Source organism: Danio aesculapii, chromosome 23, assembly GCF_903798145.1.
Source record: "Danio aesculapii chromosome 23, fDanAes4.1, whole genome shotgun sequence".
In the NCBI taxonomy this organism is placed as follows: Eukaryota; Metazoa; Chordata; class Actinopteri; order Cypriniformes; family Danionidae; genus Danio; species Danio aesculapii.
The window spans coordinates 2983100-3003228 of NC_079457.1; the positions used below are offsets into that span (position 1 = coordinate 2983100).

The 20129-nt window shown below is 40.7% G+C and overlaps 1 protein-coding gene across 1 annotated transcript; it reads right to left on the minus strand.

Annotated features, from left to right (window-relative positions):
• Positions 1-852: 852 nt before the first annotated feature.
• On the minus strand, positions 853-6245 carry gprin3a (GPRIN family member 3a). Its single transcript, XM_056449536.1, has one exon. The coding sequence runs from the start codon at positions 6203-6205 to the stop codon at positions 4463-4465; it is 1743 nt and encodes a 580-aa protein (XP_056305511.1). The 5' UTR covers positions 6206-6245; the 3' UTR covers positions 853-4462.
• Positions 6246-20129: the final 13884 nt, after the last annotated feature.

Genomic DNA, 20129 nt, shown 5'->3' on the forward strand with positions numbered 1-20129 from the left:
AACCCCCCAAAACAAAACAGTAAAATGGTTCAAAATCTCTGTGTTATTTACTATAGAATTCTTCTTTATTTTCCTGTGGGATTTATAAGATTTGAGGCTTTAGCAATTGACAGAATGCATATAAAACATCACAAGTTATCTTATTACATTAAAGTGCTTTAAAGTGACTATCAGTGATAAAGCAAGTCATCCGTTTTCATTTACAGCTGCCAGCGTTTGCTATTCAGGTGAGCACAAGGTGAACCGCAGTGACTGAACACGATTTAGACATTAGTCATTAACTGTTCTGAGAAAAACTCCAGTGCTACTAAAATACACCCAAACTCAGAATACTTCTCAGAGAGATTCAATCGACAAAGGTTTCTGAAAATAACAGGCATCAAAGAAAAGTGATCAAACTGTTTAGCTAAAAATAGTGATGTTCCTTTTTTAGACATTCAGTGCAGCTTTTTAATGCACAAAAATGAAAAAGGTCATCGAGGTTTTAATTATGTCACATAACAGAAGCGTCAAACTGACATCATTAGAGAAAGAGCCAATACAAACACAAAAGCAGATACTCAGACTGAAGATTTCCTTTTTCAGTGGATTAACTTGATTAAATTGATTAAGCATTGATTAAGTGAAGTTTCATAAACTATTTTGGAGAGGAGCACGTGATATGATTGAGCACGTCTGGCCACTCATCTGTAATCAGTAATAATCCAATCAGAGTGGTCCTAGTCTACTATAAATGGATCATTTTCTCCCTACTGCCCTATCTTCGTTTGGAAGAATCCCCCCTTCCACCCCATCTCCTCCTTTTCCTCCCTTTTCTAAAGGGGGAGCTCTCGAGATCTACCTGATCTCGGATCTCCTGATATGCTTTTCGACCGGGCGGGAGCCCTGGGTTCAAATATCTCCGAGCTCAGGGTTCTCTCCCGGGACAGCATGCCAAACCTGCTTTATACGCCAAGCATATCTAAGTGGGAACTCTTGAAATGTGCGCTAGCAAAATAAACTTTGTACATTTTGATTTCACATGGACTTTAAATGACGAATGGAACAATCTGTTGTACCTCAGTTGAGAACATGCGTAGACCAAGTTTTAGTCAAGATCACCATCTGAAACAACAGTCATTTCAAGACCTTCCATTTCTGAACATGGCTTAAAACCTGCATGAAAAAACAGTATGTAATTAGAAGTACAATTGAAGACAAAATTATTGGCCCTCTTATGAGATTTTTAACACAGGCTCACTGGGAAAACGTGCCCAGGGATACATTTCTGAGAAATATGTGACCCGGGGTACATAATGGCTGCATTATATGTGTAAAACAAATGCTACAGAGTGGTACCACGCATTGATTACATCTGCATGGATGGCTTTACAGCAAGACTGGTTTATTTGGTAGCTCACTATTAGGGATGCACCGATCCCGATACTTGGATCGGATATCGGTTCGATACCGCATATTTTTGCTGGATTGGGTATCGTCCAGCTGGTACTGATCCAAATCCTGTGCTATATTCTGTGTAATTTATAAGCCAACAAAAACCACAAAGGTAGCCCATTATAAGGCACTAGAAAGTTGTCAGGTAGGCCTACTACATCCCAAATGTTTTGAAGCCATTTTAAATCTTAATGTGAAGTACAAATGAATATTCAAGTGGATAAATTCATGTTCGCTTCGGAGCTTCCCGACGCTGCATCTGTCAATCATTCTCCATTCATTCACAATTCAAACTGCGTGTCGCATTCATGACAACACGAAACACTATCTCCAAGACTATTTTGTTCCTGTTAATAGAAGTAATCAGTGGAGAATTGCATTTAGCTTTGCATTAAATGGGTTCATTTTGACCTGCAACATGGAGATCATTGCTGTTTTTAAATCATATTGTGCTGTGTCTGTTAGACCAGCAGATCGCATTCACAACACTGGAGTAGAGATGGTTATTACCTGCTCTTCACACACAAAGTAGCCCTACCTGTAACTTTAAATGAGAAAATGCTTAATAATACATTGGACAGTTCCTCAACACACTGATTTCTCCCCTTTGTGCTGCTGTTTTAGAAGTGCCCGTATAGCGGAGGGCTGCTCGCTGTGTCTCAGTGATGCAAGCGCTTTATTCAGGCACCGGCTGCACAGATGTGACCTGCGCCGCTCTGTAAGATTATTCTTACAATAAGTTTCTGTTCTCTCATCCTTCCGACTGAGTTTATTCTTTCGAGATGAATATGATATGTGCTGCTAATAGTTTGTAAAGCCTGGCTCATTGTGGTCAAAGTAGCTAATTAAATTAAATATAATTAAATAAATAAAGTGAAACTGACTGGCGCATATGAATAGTCATTAACAAAAAATTATTCCGCCTAATATAGGCTATTCTGAAACTGTGAACATTTCACTGTCATTTTATATATTAATATTTTATTTAACAGATCTTTTTTGTCAGTTTGTGTGCTGAAGCATAAGCCTATACGCGGACCTTGTTTTGAACTTCACCTCAAATATTCTTGTTTATTTTGTTGATAACTGACCAACAAAAATACATTAAAATAACCAACAAATTGTCGGTGCCTATGGTGTAGTGGAACATGCACTGACACATGCACTCCGGTGTTTGCGGCGACCCGAGTTCGATTCTCGCCTCGAGGTCCTGTGCCGATCCTTCCCCTCTCTCTGCTCCCCACACTTTCCTGTCAATTCTCTCTACTGTCCTGTCAAAATAAAGGTGAAAACCCCTAAAAAATAAAGAAATAACCAACAAATTATACCAAACGAAATTTGTTTTAAAAAGATAATTTTTCAGACATGCTTTCAGTTTCTCCGTCTCACTCGCGGCGAGTTTATTCGAGGGAATGTTTATTAAGTAAAACTGGCCACAGACAGTTTAGTTTAGTCTTCAAACCTTCAGGAAAATATCGGGCTTTGTTAAAAGTCTGGTTATTTTACCAACATTTAAGGTAGCCTATTACAGATTTCAAAGAAAATTCTTAATATTAAAACGGAGATATAAGCTGGACCACAACTGATCAAATCAATGTCATAATGAATGCTCAAATAATGTAGCCTATAGTTTATAGCACGCATCATGTTTTCAGTTAGATTGTGCCATCTGTCATATACAGTAGGCCTATAGGTCTGTTTACTAAAGAAGATATTTGAGTTTATCACCAGAACTATAGAAACCAGGGGCGTCAATATTAATTGTTTCTTCGGTGCACCGCGATGCAGACACGGACAATTCGGTATCGGTTCAGTAATAATCATAACCGGTTATTATGTACTGACGTCCTTTATCTCATATGCGCTATATCGCGAGGGAGGAGAGCGCGGGTATTTACAACACTACAGGCGCCAACTACTTAAAAAATTCACTGTGTGTGTGTTTCTGGACAGTCTTTCACTGGCACTTACAGCAGAAGCCCCTATTTCTCTGCGATTGAGGGAATGAAAGTACTCCATTTCTCTCTCTCTCTCACTGTGGCCCATTTCACCTTCGTGACTTTTCCACTCGGCTGAATGCATTCCCGCGGCTGAACCTGTGCATTGTCTGGTCTGGACTCGACCAGATTTCATGTGGCGCGGGAATAAATTTACGAATAAAAGCGCGGGAGCGGTCTGTAACTATGGTGTAATTTTAACAGGAGTGGGCGTGTGGCGTGTGTGTGAGTGCGTGTTTGTTTGGTGCTGTCTATGTTTGTGTATGTGTGTGAATGAGAGACAATGTGATGCTGTGTGTCCATGTGTATGTGTGTGTTTATACAGACAGCTTGTTATCGCCACCCATCAAAATAGAACACTGTGTATGGAAAGCTTCGTCAATTCACCGTGATGCACCGAAATATCGAATTGAACCAAATCGATGGCACGATAATCGTAACCGAATCGAACCAGTGCAGTGCAGATAACCGAACCGTAAGACCAGTGCAAGCTCATACCTCTAATAGAAACTGTATTATGTTAATAAAAAATAAAATAAAAAATGGCACAGTATCGGGATCAGATCTGTATCGGTCGATACTCAGAATTTTGGTATTAAGATTGGATCGGTTCCAAAAAATGGTATCGGTGCATCCCTACTCACTATGAATGATGACAGACTTGGAATGTGGAGCGGGCATGGAGAAAAGATGGTTCCAGAAACCAGGTAAAACGAAACCCCAAAAAAAGAGCAGTGTGATACCGTGGTGAAAGCACGTGGCCGCGATGGTTGGGTCAGTTGGGTTTAGGGAAGGGGGTGTGTGTGGGTCAGTCGATATCAAGCCGATATATCATGCAAGACAAAAAATACCGTCCCAAGAACTTGAGCGAAAGGGACATTGAGACAGACAGAAATAGGCAGGTAGTCCAGGGTACATATTTCTCGGTTCTCAAAAATGGTGTCCTGGGCACATTTTTCCAATGAGATCAAACATAAATTGGGAAAAAAAATATACAGGGGGGCTAATAATTCTGACTGTATAAATGACAGTCACTTTGCTATTCCCTCATCAGGACGTTGTTTTGAGCAGCAGTGAGATCCAGCGAACAGTGACCTAAAGACGTTCCTCTTCCTCTTTACCGTCCTCCCTTTTCCAGGCGACTGTTCGGAGAGACATATGGACTTCCGGAGCGTCCCGATGCGCCGCTCGTGTTCACGGATTTTACACTGGAGGTGGCTCTGGATGGCAAATCCCAGTGACTCCATGTCCAGCGCTGCTCCATACACTTCCCACGTCATTCCCTGCTCATCCCAGACGATCTGCTGAGGCGCAGCACTCTTGTCCTTTTGCCCATCCACTTCCCCTGTTTTACCTAGACATTTTATGGAGGTCTTTTCCGCTTGATAAGTCGCATCACTGATGGTCACGTCTGGTGGATTCAAACCAAACGTCTGCGGCGACTCGCTACAAAGTTCAATCTCTATTTGACACACGTGCTGATGAGGCTTTTGGGTATTGGGAGATTTATAAGGAGGCGGGCCTAGAAATCTAGGCTTGGCTCCAATTGGTGTAGAGTCCATCAAGCCTCCATTTGACAACCAATCAGAGTCAGAGTTACTATCCGGGTTGAGATCATTGCGCAGATTGACTTCAGGGTTATTATCAGAGTCCAAACGAATGGTTTGAGTGTTGCGGACAGGACTCATTTCTGTAGCTTTGCTACACAGCTTCACAACTGCCTGGATTTCAGCATCAATGCTAATAACATCGGTTTGTATTGCTGCGTCCTTCATTGCAATGCTAGAAAAAAGTGTCATTGTCGCCGAATCCTTTTGGTTCTTGGATGTTGAAGACTTATATGCAGTATTATTCACTATATTGTCATTCTTTACTGTGCATTCCTTGCTTTCAGGTTCCTTCTGTTCCCACAAACTCTTTCCAATCTTTCTCTCTTGGGTTGTGACATATTCATCAGCTTTATCCTCCGGCGATTTTGGCTGCTCTGGGTTTGATTCTCGATGCAATACCAGAGATGAAATGTCTCCGCTCTTTATCTCAGGTTGTCCCAGAAGACTTTCTCGTAATGCTGTTTTGGCCCCTGGTTTGCTCTCAGCGTCAATCGTTTTATCTTTCGGAGATGCTGTCTCTTTGGACGCCATTTTTTTAATCCTCTCCGCTTTGTCCACTTTGAGAGATGTAGGACTGGATGCTTTAATTTTGGGACTGGAGGAGGCTTTGGGAATGTGCGAGAGAGACAATCGATTGAGGCTTTTCGGAGAGTCGGTAGAGGAAATCTGAGAGGCTGACGCTGTTTTTTGGAGCATCTTTTGTGGGTATTCTGTGGAGCCCATGATGTGGGACGTCGACGGAGCCTTTTGGATGTTTTTGGGAAACAGTTTTGCTTGTAGCTTCTTCTCATGGTTCGCATTCGGGGATTTCAGTTTCGCACCACTCGTTGAACTTAAAACCTCAACTCCTGAAGTGCTCGATTTCGCCGGTTGCTTTGAAGCTGTTTTGTTCGCATTTGTGATCTGTTTGGTTGTAGTTGAGTGCATTGTGGGTATTTTGGACGCAGGGTGGAGATCTGCATTGCTAGCTAACGCAGTGTGTTTTAGTGTTTTCACATGGCCGGTGCATTTCTCCTCTTTAGCTTCATTGCATTGCTTTTCCTCAAGTTTTGTCTTGGTTTCAGGTGAGATGTTTCCTTTTCTGTGCTGGCCTGAAGGGTTGGACTCGGTTTCCCAGCATGCATTGTTTCCTGGGGTGTGAAGGAGGGCGGGTCGGGACTCCATGGAACCGATGCAAGTTAGTACGCAGATTGCTGATTTAGTGACGCATCTGCGAAGAGAGATATTAATATTAGGGTTACACAATATATTGACTTTACAATGTGTGAATGCGCAATATTAATCACATCGCAGGATATGAAATGTTGAGTCGGGATTATAATTAATTCACTGCAATGTTTAATAGTAACAGAGTGAATGTTGTATGCGTTTTAAGGCTTGTGACTGTGTGAGGATGTAGAGAGTTTGAAATTGTACCATTTGCCACTTTAATAAAGTTTGATATTATTTAATTATGTATGCAATGAAAGATTATGTATTGTTACTTCACATTTGATTATATTTCTGTACCTGAATACTGACAGACTCCTCAGAAGACCATAAAGCACCGTTTATTTCACTACTATATTTGCTCTACTTATATGCTTTTAATTTCATTCATTCATTCATTTTCCTTCGGCTTAGTCTCTTTATTCGTCAGGGGTCGCCACAGCGGAATGAACCGCCAATTGTTTCAGCATACGTTTTACACAGTGGATGCACTTCCAGCTGCAACCCAGTACTGGAAAACACCCATACACACTCATTCGCGCGCACACACAACGGCCAATTTAGTTCATCAATTCCCCTATAGCGCATGTGTTTGGACTGTGGGGGAAACCGGGGAAGAATATGTAAATTCCATGGAGAAATGCCAACTGACCTAGCCGGGACTCAAACCAGCAACCTTCTTGCTGTGAGACAACAATGGTAACCACTGAGGCACCGTGTCGCCTGCTTTTAATTTGTGTTTATTATATTTTATGCATGATTCAATGACTTACAGACTCTTCCCAATTAATCTAAACTAATGTATATTTTCTTAATAGAGCAGTTTAAGCCATCTGGTGACACTGAAATCATATTGCAGAAAAACACAATATTTCTGTCAGAGTTTTCCAATATCATGCAGCCCTGCTAATTATGCAAAGACAAAACAGTAAACACTAATTTGTCCATTGGAAAAAATGCTTTGATTTGCTCTGGATTAGGGATGCAACGATTATAGATTTTGGTTGTACGGTTATAGTCTGAGGAATAATCACGGTTTCACCATTATCACGATTATTATGCTTTCCTTAATTTTAAAACGCTACTAATTTAGAAAATGACATAAAACTCCTTATATTATAAAGGGTTATTTAGTGCTGCTCAGAAACTAAATAATACAGCGCAAAATAATAATAATTTTTTACTTAAAACTAAGTGAAACGTTTTTGGCACAAGTAATAATTTTACACTGAAAATAAATGACAGAAGGATAAATGAATAAATAAATTAAATAAATAAATAAATAAATATAAGAATAAATAAAACATTTAAAATAAGAACAAAAAAAATTGTATTTGTCTAATGTAAAGCTACATATTAGCTAAGTATTTCCATTTTAAAGAGAACAAGGCTGCTGAACCTCTGTCTGAAAGGCACTTTTGATCAACTATATTATGAAGTTGTTTGGTATTTTCATGTATTTTTTTTCTCTTTGGAGTGGAAATGTGTATATTCCATACAAAGCATCAAGCTAATCCGTCCAGTTCTTGTCAGGTGACTTACGGTGCACTTGCGCCATTCTTTTAACTAGGTGCACCTGGAAAACGCTCGCGCACCATGTACACATCGCTGCCAAAATGCACACGTAAGCCGCACGCCTCCATTGGAAATAACGAACTTGCTTGTACAAAACAAAGGGATATGTGAACGGCCCTTTTTTAATAGCCTCAGCCATAGTTAAAATCAGCCTTTAATCAAGCGTGCGTGCTTATTAGCCTCGTGCACAGACTTTGAACTTTAAACAAGCTCACAGTTGGCATAACTTTGTTTAGTTGCAGTAGTTTTGTTCAGTGCAGAAACGCGGTGTTGAGAAGCCTTTACGGTTAATTAACCGTGACGAATTAAACCACGGTTAATAGTGAAATCGGTTAATCGTTGCATCGCTACTTTGGATGCAATTTCAAAGAAAGTGTATTTTCACAAGTGCATTAAAACTTATTAATTTATCCCCCAAAAATACGGTTCAAAACTAAATGTTTAAAAAAGTTAACCAATCATTCATTCATTCATTCATTCATTTATTTTCGGCTTAGTCGCTTTGTTAACAACGGAATGAACCGCCAACTTATCCAGCATATGTTTTACACAGCGGATGCCCCAGCTGCAACCCTTCACTGGGGAACACCCATACATACTCATTCACACACATACATACGGCCAATTTAGCTTAATCAATTTCCCTATAGCGCATGTGTTTGGACCGTGGAGGAAACCGGAGCACCCGGAGGAAACCCAAGCCAACACGGGGAGAACATGCAAACTCCACACAGAAATGCCAACTGACCCAGCCGGAATTCAAACCAGCGACCTTCCTGCTTCACTGCACCACCAAGCAACCCTTAACCCAACATTACCCTGCTGAAAAATCCAGCTTAAACCAGCCAACCAGCCTAGGCTGGTTTTAGAGGGGTTTGGGCCACTTCCAGGCTGGTTTCCAGCCATTTCCAGCCTGGTCTTAGCTGGTCAGGCTGGAAAATGACCATCTAACCAGATGACAAAAACCATCTAAAACCAGCTTGAGCAGTCTGGTTTAAGCTGAACATAGCTGGTTTTGGCTGGGCTCCCAGCCTGGCTAGGCTGGTTAAGCTGGTTTTTGCTGGTCATTTTCTAGCCTGACCAGCTAAGGAAATGGCTGGAAACCAGCCTGGAAATGGCCAAAACCCCTTTAAAACAAGGCTGGTCGACCAGCTAAAACCAGCCAACCAGACTAGGCTGGTTTAGGCTGTTTTTTTCAGTAGGGTACATAAAAAAAAACAGCAAACGAGAGCAATCTCTGAAAGGCATATATGAGAGAGAGGTTATAGAGGTGTCCTGTAAGCATTTTAATTTACATCGGTTATACATCTAGTCATTTTATGTCCAGTCGGGCTCTAAAACGTCTGGGTTGCATTAAATTTAAATCACATTTTGGTAACACTTCAGTTTAGGTCACAATTCATAGTATTAACAAACCATAAACGAACACTAAATAATAAACTATGAGTAAGGTAGAAGAAGTTGGGTTTAGGTTTTAGGTAGGATTAGGGTTTCCTAACCTTCAACCTTAAATATTTTATTTGCACAATATCCTGCACAGCATTGTTCAGTTTTATGTACAAATACTTGAATAGCCTGTCTTATGTGTATAGTTAGGTATCTTATAGTATGTTAGTTATGCATAGGTGTTTTTTTTAAATAGCTCTTATGTCCAGTGTTGTGTTTGTATTTCTGATTAATTAGGTAGCACCGTTGTCCTGCGAGATGCAACATTTCATTCCTCTGTATGTCCACACATGTAGCGGAAAGACAATCAAGCTCAACTTGACTTGACTTGTAATGAGTCAGAAGTTAATAGCATGAATTGTGACTCAAACGAAAAAGTTACCTACATTTTAAGGTCAGTATTTGACCCAGCGTGGGGTTAATAACACACAACCTTCTCGAACACTCAGGTCTTCTTCTTCCATTCATCTCACTGTTCCCTCCGTCCGCCTTGTCACTATGAGGAGCAGATCCTTCAGCCTCTCTGCTCCTCAGCTTTGGAATTCACTTCCTCCTGATCTCCGTAATTTAGACTCTGTTTCACTATTTAAATCCAAACTCAAAACACTGTTTAGAACAGCTTATTCGCTTTAACCCGACTGCATTTTTAAAGCTTGTATTGTTTTCTATTGACTTTTATTGTTTTTATTTGGATTGTTCTAGCTGTCCTGCACGGTGACGTTGAGTGTCATTAAAGGCACCTTTAATTAAAATGCATTATTTTTATTATTATTATTATTACTACTATTACAAGTCAACATTTTTAGTGTGACTCTTGAGTCTCTTTAAGTACACCTAATTTAGATAGAAATCACGCATCATTCTCAAATGATCTGATTGTTAAAATTAGGTTACTTTACTGTAAAATGATAACGCTGTAGCATTTTTGTTCTGAATGTTCTTAGGATGTTAGAATGTTTGCATATAAGTAAGCGCTTATAAAGATTAATAAATACATAAAAATACTAATAAACGCATGAAATGATGATAAAACAGATTACTCCTTAAAAGAACGATCTGACTGACAAAGGATTTGATTATAAATAAGGCTAAAGAAATATTCATTTATTTTCTTTTCAGCTTAGTCCCTTTATTAATCTGGGGTCGCCACAGCGGAATGAACCGCCAACATATCCAGCATTGTTGCCCTTCCAGCTGCAACCCATCACTGGGAAACACATACACACTCATTCACACACATACGCTACGGACAATTTAGCCTAGCCAATTCACCTGTACCGCATGTCTTTGGACTGTGGGGGAAACCGGAGCACCCGGAGGAAACCCACGCGAATGCTGGGAGAACATACAAACTCCACACAGAAACGCCAACTGACCCAGCTGAGGCTCGAACCAGCGACCTTCTTGCTGTGCGGCGACAGCACTGCCTACTGCGCCACTGCATCGCGTAAAGAAATATTTTTGTGAATGCTTTAATGAAACATTTATTATGGTCTTGCCAATATACTCAACATTTCTGGATTAATGTTGAAGCTTTTAGCATACTTTTTAAAAACATTTACCTTATAAACATGTGATTTTGGGTTATTATGTTAAAGATCACTCTTTAAAAGATGCTGGTTCTATTGTAAACTTTAGTCTATTATTATTATTATTATGTAAATTTCACAGAAATGCAAGTTTGCAAAAAGATGCTAGAAAAAGAGATTAAAATCTATATAATTTATCAAGTCTAAAAATAGGAAAGCAATTAAAATGGTTAATATATGCTCTTCCGTTAACATTTGTCCATAAAATGTTTGTATACATGTATTATCTAAATACTAAATGAGCATTTAATAACCTTGTAAATAACTCAATTTGAAAAAAATATATGTACAGGGGCGTTGCTAGACAGTTTGCTTTTTGATTAAACACATTGCTTTCACCAGCGTTGGTTCGGTTGCATTAGAGAATAACGTCTTTATTTCGGAATTACCACTCTTAATAAATACACTTGCATATGAAGTAAATCATATCTCAATGCATTTACTGGGGCACTGGAGATTTTTACTGGGGCATGTGCCCCGGTGAATTGGGTCTAGCAACGCCCCTGTATATGTATAATATATTTGTATGTAATTTGATAATTATGTACCCTCTCCTCTTTTATTATTTATTTATATTGTTTCTTTTGTTATTTAATCCTTCTTGTTAAGGAATGTGAAGTGATTTTGTTGAATAATGAAACTGTAAAAAAAGACAAGCTTACCCTGCTGAAAAATCCAGCTTAAACCAGCCTAGACTGGTTGGCTGGTTTTAGCTGGTTGACCAGCCTGGTTTTAGAGGGGTTTTGGCCATTTCCAGCCTGGTCTTAGCTGGTCAGGCTGGAAAATGACCAGTTAAATCCAGCTAAAACCAGCCTGACCAGTCTGGTTTAAGCTGGACATAGCTGGGCTCCCAGCCTGACTAGGCTGGTCAAGCTGGTTTTAGCTGGTCATCTCCCAGCCTAACCAGCTAAAACCAGGCTGGAAATGGCTGGAAACCAGGCTGGAAATGGCCAAAACCCCTCTAAAACCAGGCTGGTCGACCAGCTAAAACCAGCCAACCAACCTAGGCTGGTTTAAGCTGTTTTTTTCAGCAGGGTAGGCAGCAGATATAAACAAAGTCCCTATTATTCTCCTATTAAGAATAACATTAATGTAAGATTTAATTCGATTCTGATAACTTTGCGCGTTTCCCTCGTCTACTTCTTCAGAGAAGCCAGAGATATAATGTAGGGTGAATTCAAGTCAATTGGGACACTTTTCCTTGGTAATCTCAATGGCAAAAAGTGTCCCAATTCACCCTGCGTCACGAGTGTAATGTTACAGAATAATAAATACACTGTGATGCATCAGCGACGCCCATTCCTATAGAAACAAGACATAACGCAAGTAAACTATCGCTTAAATACACCACAGATGCCCGTTCTTGATTAAATATCAAGCATACTCACTATTTATGCATCCCAAATGGATCAAGACGATATCCGCGGTGTGTGTCCTGATAGTGAAGCTCAGTCTGAGGATGTGGAAACTGTGGAGTGTTTTCCCTCTCATGCTTGAATAAATGACGATGCTGCGCTCTGCATCTGATTCGCGCATGCGCACTAGTAGAGGTGCTGAGGACGTGCGGGAATACTAGGGCACATATTATTGATTTAGCCTTATTTTTCCAAAACATCAACAGGGATTTGCAGTTATGAGCGCTAGATGTCTACATTTTGCATCCTGTCAGATGTGATACGCCTGAAGGAATAATAATTCTCAGTTTTTCGGCGTCAGTGATTTAGTTTTAATTAAAATATCTAGAGAACATTAGCCTGTCTTATTCATATAGGCTATAATCAGTGATGGGTAAGTACAAAAAAAGTAATTAATTACATTAAAATTATGCTTTAATTTATTTTCTAATAACGTCTGAAACTTGGTAACTTTGATGTTACTTGAGTTAAAATTCCTATTAAATGCAATACAAATTAAACTATTTGAGTTCATTACATTTAAGTCAAACAGCAGTTTTTAGTTTTATTTACATTGAACACAAATGTGTTATATTAATGACACCATATTTTCTATACTTTGTATCTGTACCAAATATTGACAAATTTCTTATTTCATTGTAATTGTCTACAGCATTTTTAATCGTTGGAAAGATCTAACCTTTCTTAGTTGCAAAAAGTGGATTGTTATTCAACAAATCTGAAAAATTATATATATATATATATATATATAAAAACACACACTCACCGGCCACTTTATTAGGTACACCTTACTAGTACCAGGTTGGACCCCTCTTGCCTTCAGAACTGCCTTAATCCTTTGTGGCATAGATTCAGCAAGGTACTGGACATAATCCTCAGAGATTTTGCTCCATATTGACATGATAGCATCACACAGTTGCTGCAGATTTGTCGGCTGCACATCCATGATGCCAATCTCCCGTTCCACCACATCCCAAAGGTGCTCTATCGGATTGAGCTCTGGTGACTGTGGAGGCCATTTGAGTACAGTGAACACTGTCATGTTCAAGAATCCAGTGAGATGATTCACGCTTTATGACATGGTGCGTTATCCTGCTGGAAGTAGCCATCAGAAGATGGGTACACTGTGGTCATAAAGGGATGGACATGGTCAGCAACAATACTCAGGTAGGCTGTGGTGTTGACATGATGCTCAGTTGGTACTAATGGACCCAAAGGACGTGTTGTGTGTTCAGAGATGCTCTTCTGCAGACCTCGGTTGTAACGAGTGCTTATTTGAGTTACTGTTGCCTTTCTATCAGCTGGAACCAGTCTGGCCATTCTCCTCTGACCTCTGGCATCAACAAGGCATTTGCGCCCACAGAACTGCCGCTCACTGGATATTCTCTCTTTTTCAGACCATTCTCTGTAAACCCTAGAGATGGTTGTGCGTGAAAATCCCAGTAGATCAGCAGTTTCTGAAATGCTCAGACTACACGTTCAAAGTCACATAAATCCCCCTTTTTCCCCATTTTGATGCTCGCATTGAACTGCATCAGATCGTCTTGACCATGTCTACATGCCTAAATGCATTGAGTTGCTGCCATGTGATTGGCTGATTAGAAATTTGCGTAAATGAGCAGTTGGACAGGTGTACCTAATAAAGTGGCCAGTGAGTGTATACACACTGTATACATTTTCATATGTTTTTGGTGTGTTTATATAGATGATTATGGCCACTGTGTAAATGCACAATACTGTTACGATCTTATTGCCACATTAGATCAGTATGATAACATAATATATGCCTTCAGTGATTTCCTGAAGATAAATATCGGAAAATAGCACAACTGAAATAGCTACAGCAGTCGCCATCGTCTGATATCATATGAAGCATGAGACCGCGATGACATACAATGACGTGTGCAGGTGCTGTAGTGCTGTCCCAATTCTTAGGGGTAAATTTTGAAGCCCTTCCCCTTCACACTCTGTTTCAAGGGCCAAGGGGAAGTGGAAGGGGTACAAAAATGGAATTGGGTTTGGGCCTAAAAGACAAAATGGACTGCAAAACAAATGCTTATAATAATAATAATAATAATAATAATAATAATAATAATAATAATAATAATAATAATAATAATAATAATAATAATAAGGCGACGCAGTGGCGCAGTAGGTAGTGCTGTCACCTCACAGCAAGAAGGTCGCTGGTTCGAGCCTCGCCTGGGTCAGTTGGCGTTTCTGTGTGGAGTTTGCATGTTCTCTCTGCGTTCGCGTGGGTTTCCTCTGGGTGCTCCGGTTTACCCCACAGTCCAAAAACATGCGGTACAGGTAAATTGGGTAAGCTAAATTGTCCGTAGAGTATGAGCGTGAATGAGTGTGTGTGGATGTTTCCCAGGGATGGGTTGAGGCTGAAAGGGCATCCGCTGTATAAAACGTTGATAAGTTGGTGGTTCATTCCTCTATGGCGGCCCCGAATTAATAAAGGGACTAAGCCGAAAAGAAAATGAATAAATGAATGAATGAATGAATAATAATAATAATAATAATTATCATCATCATCATAATAATGCTCTCCTCTTTTCAAAATATCAGATTATATAACTAAACTCATGTTATCATTTGGGAAAAGCAGTGATCTCCAGTCTGCAACTCGATAATTTGATAGGATTTCATTTAACCCTCTTTATTTGTCAAATTATTTAAAGTTGTTGATGGATCAGTGGCAGGGCTTGGGGTTGTCTAGCGACCAGTAATGACTGTCAGCAGCACCTGAGCTGATGGGAAGGTGAGTGAGATGGATTACTCTGAAAACACACCACAGTACAGCCTGTGTGTTTCTACACATTATCTAGCATAATCAGTGTATTTAATATCATGCATTGACTCGTATGCATGTATTAATGATTTTCCCTCACATTTCTTAAAGTTCCCTAAGAAAAACAGGAATAGAAACAAAGTAAATTGTAGCCATTCTAGTTATATAATAATTATTATAAGATCTGTGGTGAACGCCTCAAATTTCTGCACATTATCAAGTGTCATATCATATCATATCAAATAATCAGTGTATATCATGCATTGACTCGTAAGCATGTATTAATGCACAGTTATCACAGTGTACCTGTGTATCTTAGGTCTCTGGATGATGTGGGGCTGTCGTGGCTGACACGTCTTTACAACATCGCATGGAGGTCGGGGACAGTACCTCTGGACTGGGCAACTGGGATGGTGGTTCCCATTTTTAAGAAGGGGGGGAGGGAGTGCTCCAACTATAGGGGGAATCACACTCCTCAGCCCCCCGGGGAAAGTCTATGCCAGGGTACTGGAGAGGAGGATCCAGCCAATGCTTGAACCTAGGATCCAGGAGGAACAATGCGGTTTTCGTTCGGGCCGTGGTACAATGGACCAGCTCTATACCCTCACCAGGGTGCTCGAGGGTTCGTGGGAGTATGCCAAACCAGTCCACATGTGTTTTGTGGACTTGGAGAAGGTATTCGACAGTGTCCCTCGTGGCATTCTGTGGAGAGTGCTCGGGGAGTATGGGGTCAGAGGCGTTCTGTTAAGGGCTGTCTCGTCCCTGTATGAACAGAGTAGGAGTCTGGTTCGCATTGCCGGCAATAAGTCAGATTTGTTTCCAGTGGATGTTGGACTCCCGCAAGGCTGCCCCTTGTCACCAATTCTGTTCATATTTTTTATGGACAGAATTTCAAGGCGCAGCCTTGGGCTGGAGGGGGTCCGATTCATGGACCACAGGATTTCATCTGTTATTCGCAGACGATGTTGTTCTGTTGGCTTCATCGAACATGGACCTTCAGCATGCACTGGGGTGGTTGTGAAGCGTGTGTGAAGCGGCTGGGATGAGATACAGCACCTCTAAGTCCGAGGCCATGGTGCTCCACCGGAAAAAGGTGGTTTTGGAGGTCAAGTATCTCGGGGTTTTGTTCATGAGTGAAGGAAGGATGGAGCGTGAGATTGACAGGCGGACTGGTGCAGCGGCAGCAGTAATGCAGTCGATGTACCGGTCCGCTGTGGTAAAGCCAAAAGGCAAAGCTCTCGATTTATCGGTCAATCTACGTCCCAACTCTCACCTATGGTCATGAGCTTTGGGTCATGACCAAAAGGACAAGATCTCGGATACAAGCGGCCGAAATTGGTTTCCTTCGCAGGGTGGCAGGGTGCACCTTTATGGATAGGGTGAGGAGCTCTGACACCAGGGAGGAGCTCAGAGTAGAGCCGCTGCTCCTCCACATCGAGTGAAGCCAGCTGAGGAGGCTGGCCATCTGTTTTGGATGCCTCCTGGACGCCTACCTAGGGAGGTGTTCCAGGCATGTCCCACCGGGAGGAGGCCTCAAGGAAGACCCAGGACACGCTGGAGGGACTATGTCTCTCGGCTGGCCTGGGAACGCCTCGGGATCCCCCCAGAGGAGCTGGAGGAAGTGTCAGGGGAGAGGGAAGTCTGGGGTTCTCTCCTAAGACTGCTGCCCCCATGACCCGGCCCCGGAAAAGCGGTAGAAAATGAATGAATGAATGAAGGAATGTTATCAGTTTTTGACTAGGATGAGAAGCAGGAGAGAGAACTGAGATATTAGGAGATGTAGTCTGTCTGTGATGTTATAGCAAATGTAACGATCATTAATAAATGAATGCATTGATTTGATTACTTTTTTAAGACATAATACTTACAGTGTACGAAATGTTATGGATTTACCTTGAGATTTCACTTTTTGAGAAAGAAAAATACATGCATATACACCAAATGTCAAGTGTTCTGCATTTAAAAATGATTTGGTTTCTTTCCCAAATGACTTTTTGGATGTATTGTAATCTAATGCTAATGGATAATGCATATATCTTTAACTATATACATTAAAAAAAACATACTTAAAATAATTAATGCAATGCAATCATTATGGTACTATATAACATATAGTCAAGCCCGAAATTATTCATACCCCAGGTTATAATATGTTTGTCTACCTTCATTTCTTGTAAGATTCTCATGTTTTTCCCTCACATTTCTTAAGTTCCCTAAGAAAAACAGGAATAGAAACAAAGTAAATTGTAGCCATTGTAGTTATATAATAATTATTATAAGATCAAATGGTGAACGCCCAAATCTTTGATCTTTGGAGAATATGATGAAAACCCTTTCATTTCATATGTGTGGTTTTGATGCACACTACCACATCAATATTTCATATTAATATATATATATCACATCAATATTTCGACCATTTGTGCATGTACACTGTAAAAACTTATATGATCAATTAGTCCTGACAGCATATGTTTTTAGGTCATTGTAACTTATTAAACTAAGTTAATCATGTTCTAACTTAATTTTATAAGTTGTGCAAGCTGTTTTAAGTCAGTTTAACGTAATATAAGTTCAGTGGACTCATAATGTTTATTTATTCAGCTTAAAAATGTAAGGCAACCAGGATTGTTTTTTTACAGTGTAATGATGTAAGCAGGCAAAGTGTGTGTGTGAGTGTGTGTGTGTGATTGAGTGAGTGTTTTTGTCAAAGGAACCCCTGACTGTGTGTGTGTCACAGAAACATCAACCATCGCCAAACCCCAAATATCACATGACAGATGTCACACAAATCTAATTTGTCATAATAATGTCATTTAACAAGTCTGCTATAACACAAACAAACACATATGGTTTGTCCAGTGTAATTGTGTTCTTCATGTCAAATTTAAAAATTTAATAATCATTTTAATATCATAAATCTGTCCTTTAATCTCATATTCAAGTTTGTCAATATGAATAAATTTATTTTTTATGTGTGTCTGAAATGGGCGTCCATACAGAAGTGACTGAAGTACAGCTATTGTTCACATATTAAATATCTGACCCCTGCATCTGGAACTGAACAAACAGTGCACAATGAGCCTATAATCGATGTGTGTGTGAGAGTGTGTGTTAGCCATGCAGTGTGTGCAGCTGAAGGATCGATCTATCAAAAGCAGAGAAATACTGGGACGGCTGGTTCAGAGGGATATCAAACCTTTCCTGTCCTGCGATGTCCCCAATCTCCTACTACTCACAGGCCAATTAGATCACTCGTCTGACAGAACAGGCACTGCCAATCAAAACACTTGTCTAAAAGAGCATGGCCAATCAAATCAATTGTCTTAAAACCCACAGTATTAGATGATGTGTCTGAGAAAGCACGGCCACTCAAATCACTTGTCTGACAGAAAGCTCACAGCCAATCAGATTAAGCTTCTGATAGGGAACCCACGGTCAATCAGATCACTTGTCTAATAGAGAACACATGGCCAATCAGATTATGCCTCTGATAGAGATAACGCAGCCAATCAGATCACTCATCTTACAGAGCACAGCCAATCAGATCACTCGTCTGACAGATCATGCACAGCCAACCAGATCACGTGTCTAATAGAGAACACGACCAATCAGATTATGCCTCTGGTAGAGAGCACACAGCCAATCAGATCACTCATCTTACAGAACACACACGGCCAATCAGATCACTCGTCTGACAGAGAACACAAGGATCACTCTCAGATCACAGATCACTTGTCTGACATAGCATGCACAACCATTGAGATCACTTGTCTGACAGAGCACACATGGGCAATCAGATCACTTAACAGTGCATGGCCAATCAAATCGATTGTCTCTAAATACACTGATTGCAATCCTGAATCTGACAGAGCACGCTCAGCCAATCAGATCACTTGTCTGAAAAAGTATGGCCAATCAAATTGATTGTCTTAAAACATGCTGCCTCAGATCACTGGTCTGATAGAGCACACACAGCTAATCAGATCACTTATCTGACAGAGAACACACGGCCAATCAGATCACTTGTCTGACAGAGAACACACTGCCAATCAGATCACTCGTCTGACAGAGCACACAAGGATCACTCACAGATCACTTGTCTAATAGAGCATGCACAGCCAATCAGATCATGCACCTTATAGAGCACACACGGCCAATCAGATCACTTGTCTGACAGAGCACACATGGCCAATCAGATCACTTGTCTGAAAGTGCATGGCCAATCAAATCGGTTGTCTCTAAATAAACTGATTGCGATCCTGAATCTGACAGAGCACGCTCAGCCAATCAGATCACTTGTCTAAAAAAGCATGGCCAATCAAATTGATTGTCTTAAAACATGCTGACTCAGATCAGTCTGACAGAGCACACACGGCCAATCAGATCACTCGTCTGACAGAGCACACACGGCCAATCAGATCACTCGTCTGACAGAGCACAAACAGCCAATCAGATCACTCGTCTGACAGAGATCACACGGCCAATCAGATCACTCGTCTGACAGAGCACACACGGCCAATCAGATCACTTGTCTGACAGAGAACACAAGGCCAATCAGATCCCGCATCTGAAAGAACCCAAACAGCCAATTAGATCACTCGTCTGACAGAGAACACATGGCCAACCAGATTACTTGTCTGACAGAGAACACACGGCCAATTAGATCCCGCATCTGAAAAAGCCCAAACAGCCAATCAGATCCAACATCTGAAAGAGCCCAAACAGCCAATCAGATCACTTGTCTGACAGAGCCCAAACAGCCAATCAGATCACTACTCTGACAGAGCACACACAGCCAATCAGATCACTCGTCTGACAGAGCACACACGGCCAATCAGATCTCTTGTCTGACAAACACACGGCCAATCAGATCCTGCATCTGAAAGAACCCAAACAGCCAATTAGATCACTCGTCTGACAGAGAACACACGGCCAATCAGATTACTTGTCTGGCAGAGAACACACGGCCAATCAGATCCCATATCTGACAGAGCACGGCTAATCAAATCACTCATCTGAAACACTATACACACATAACAGTATAATGGTACTCC

Excerpts from the sequence above, each read along its gene's own strand:
- gprin3a (XM_056449536.1), bottom strand. The coding sequence starts at position 6,205 with ATGGAGTCCCGACCCGCCCTCCTTCACACCCCAGGAAACAATGCATGC.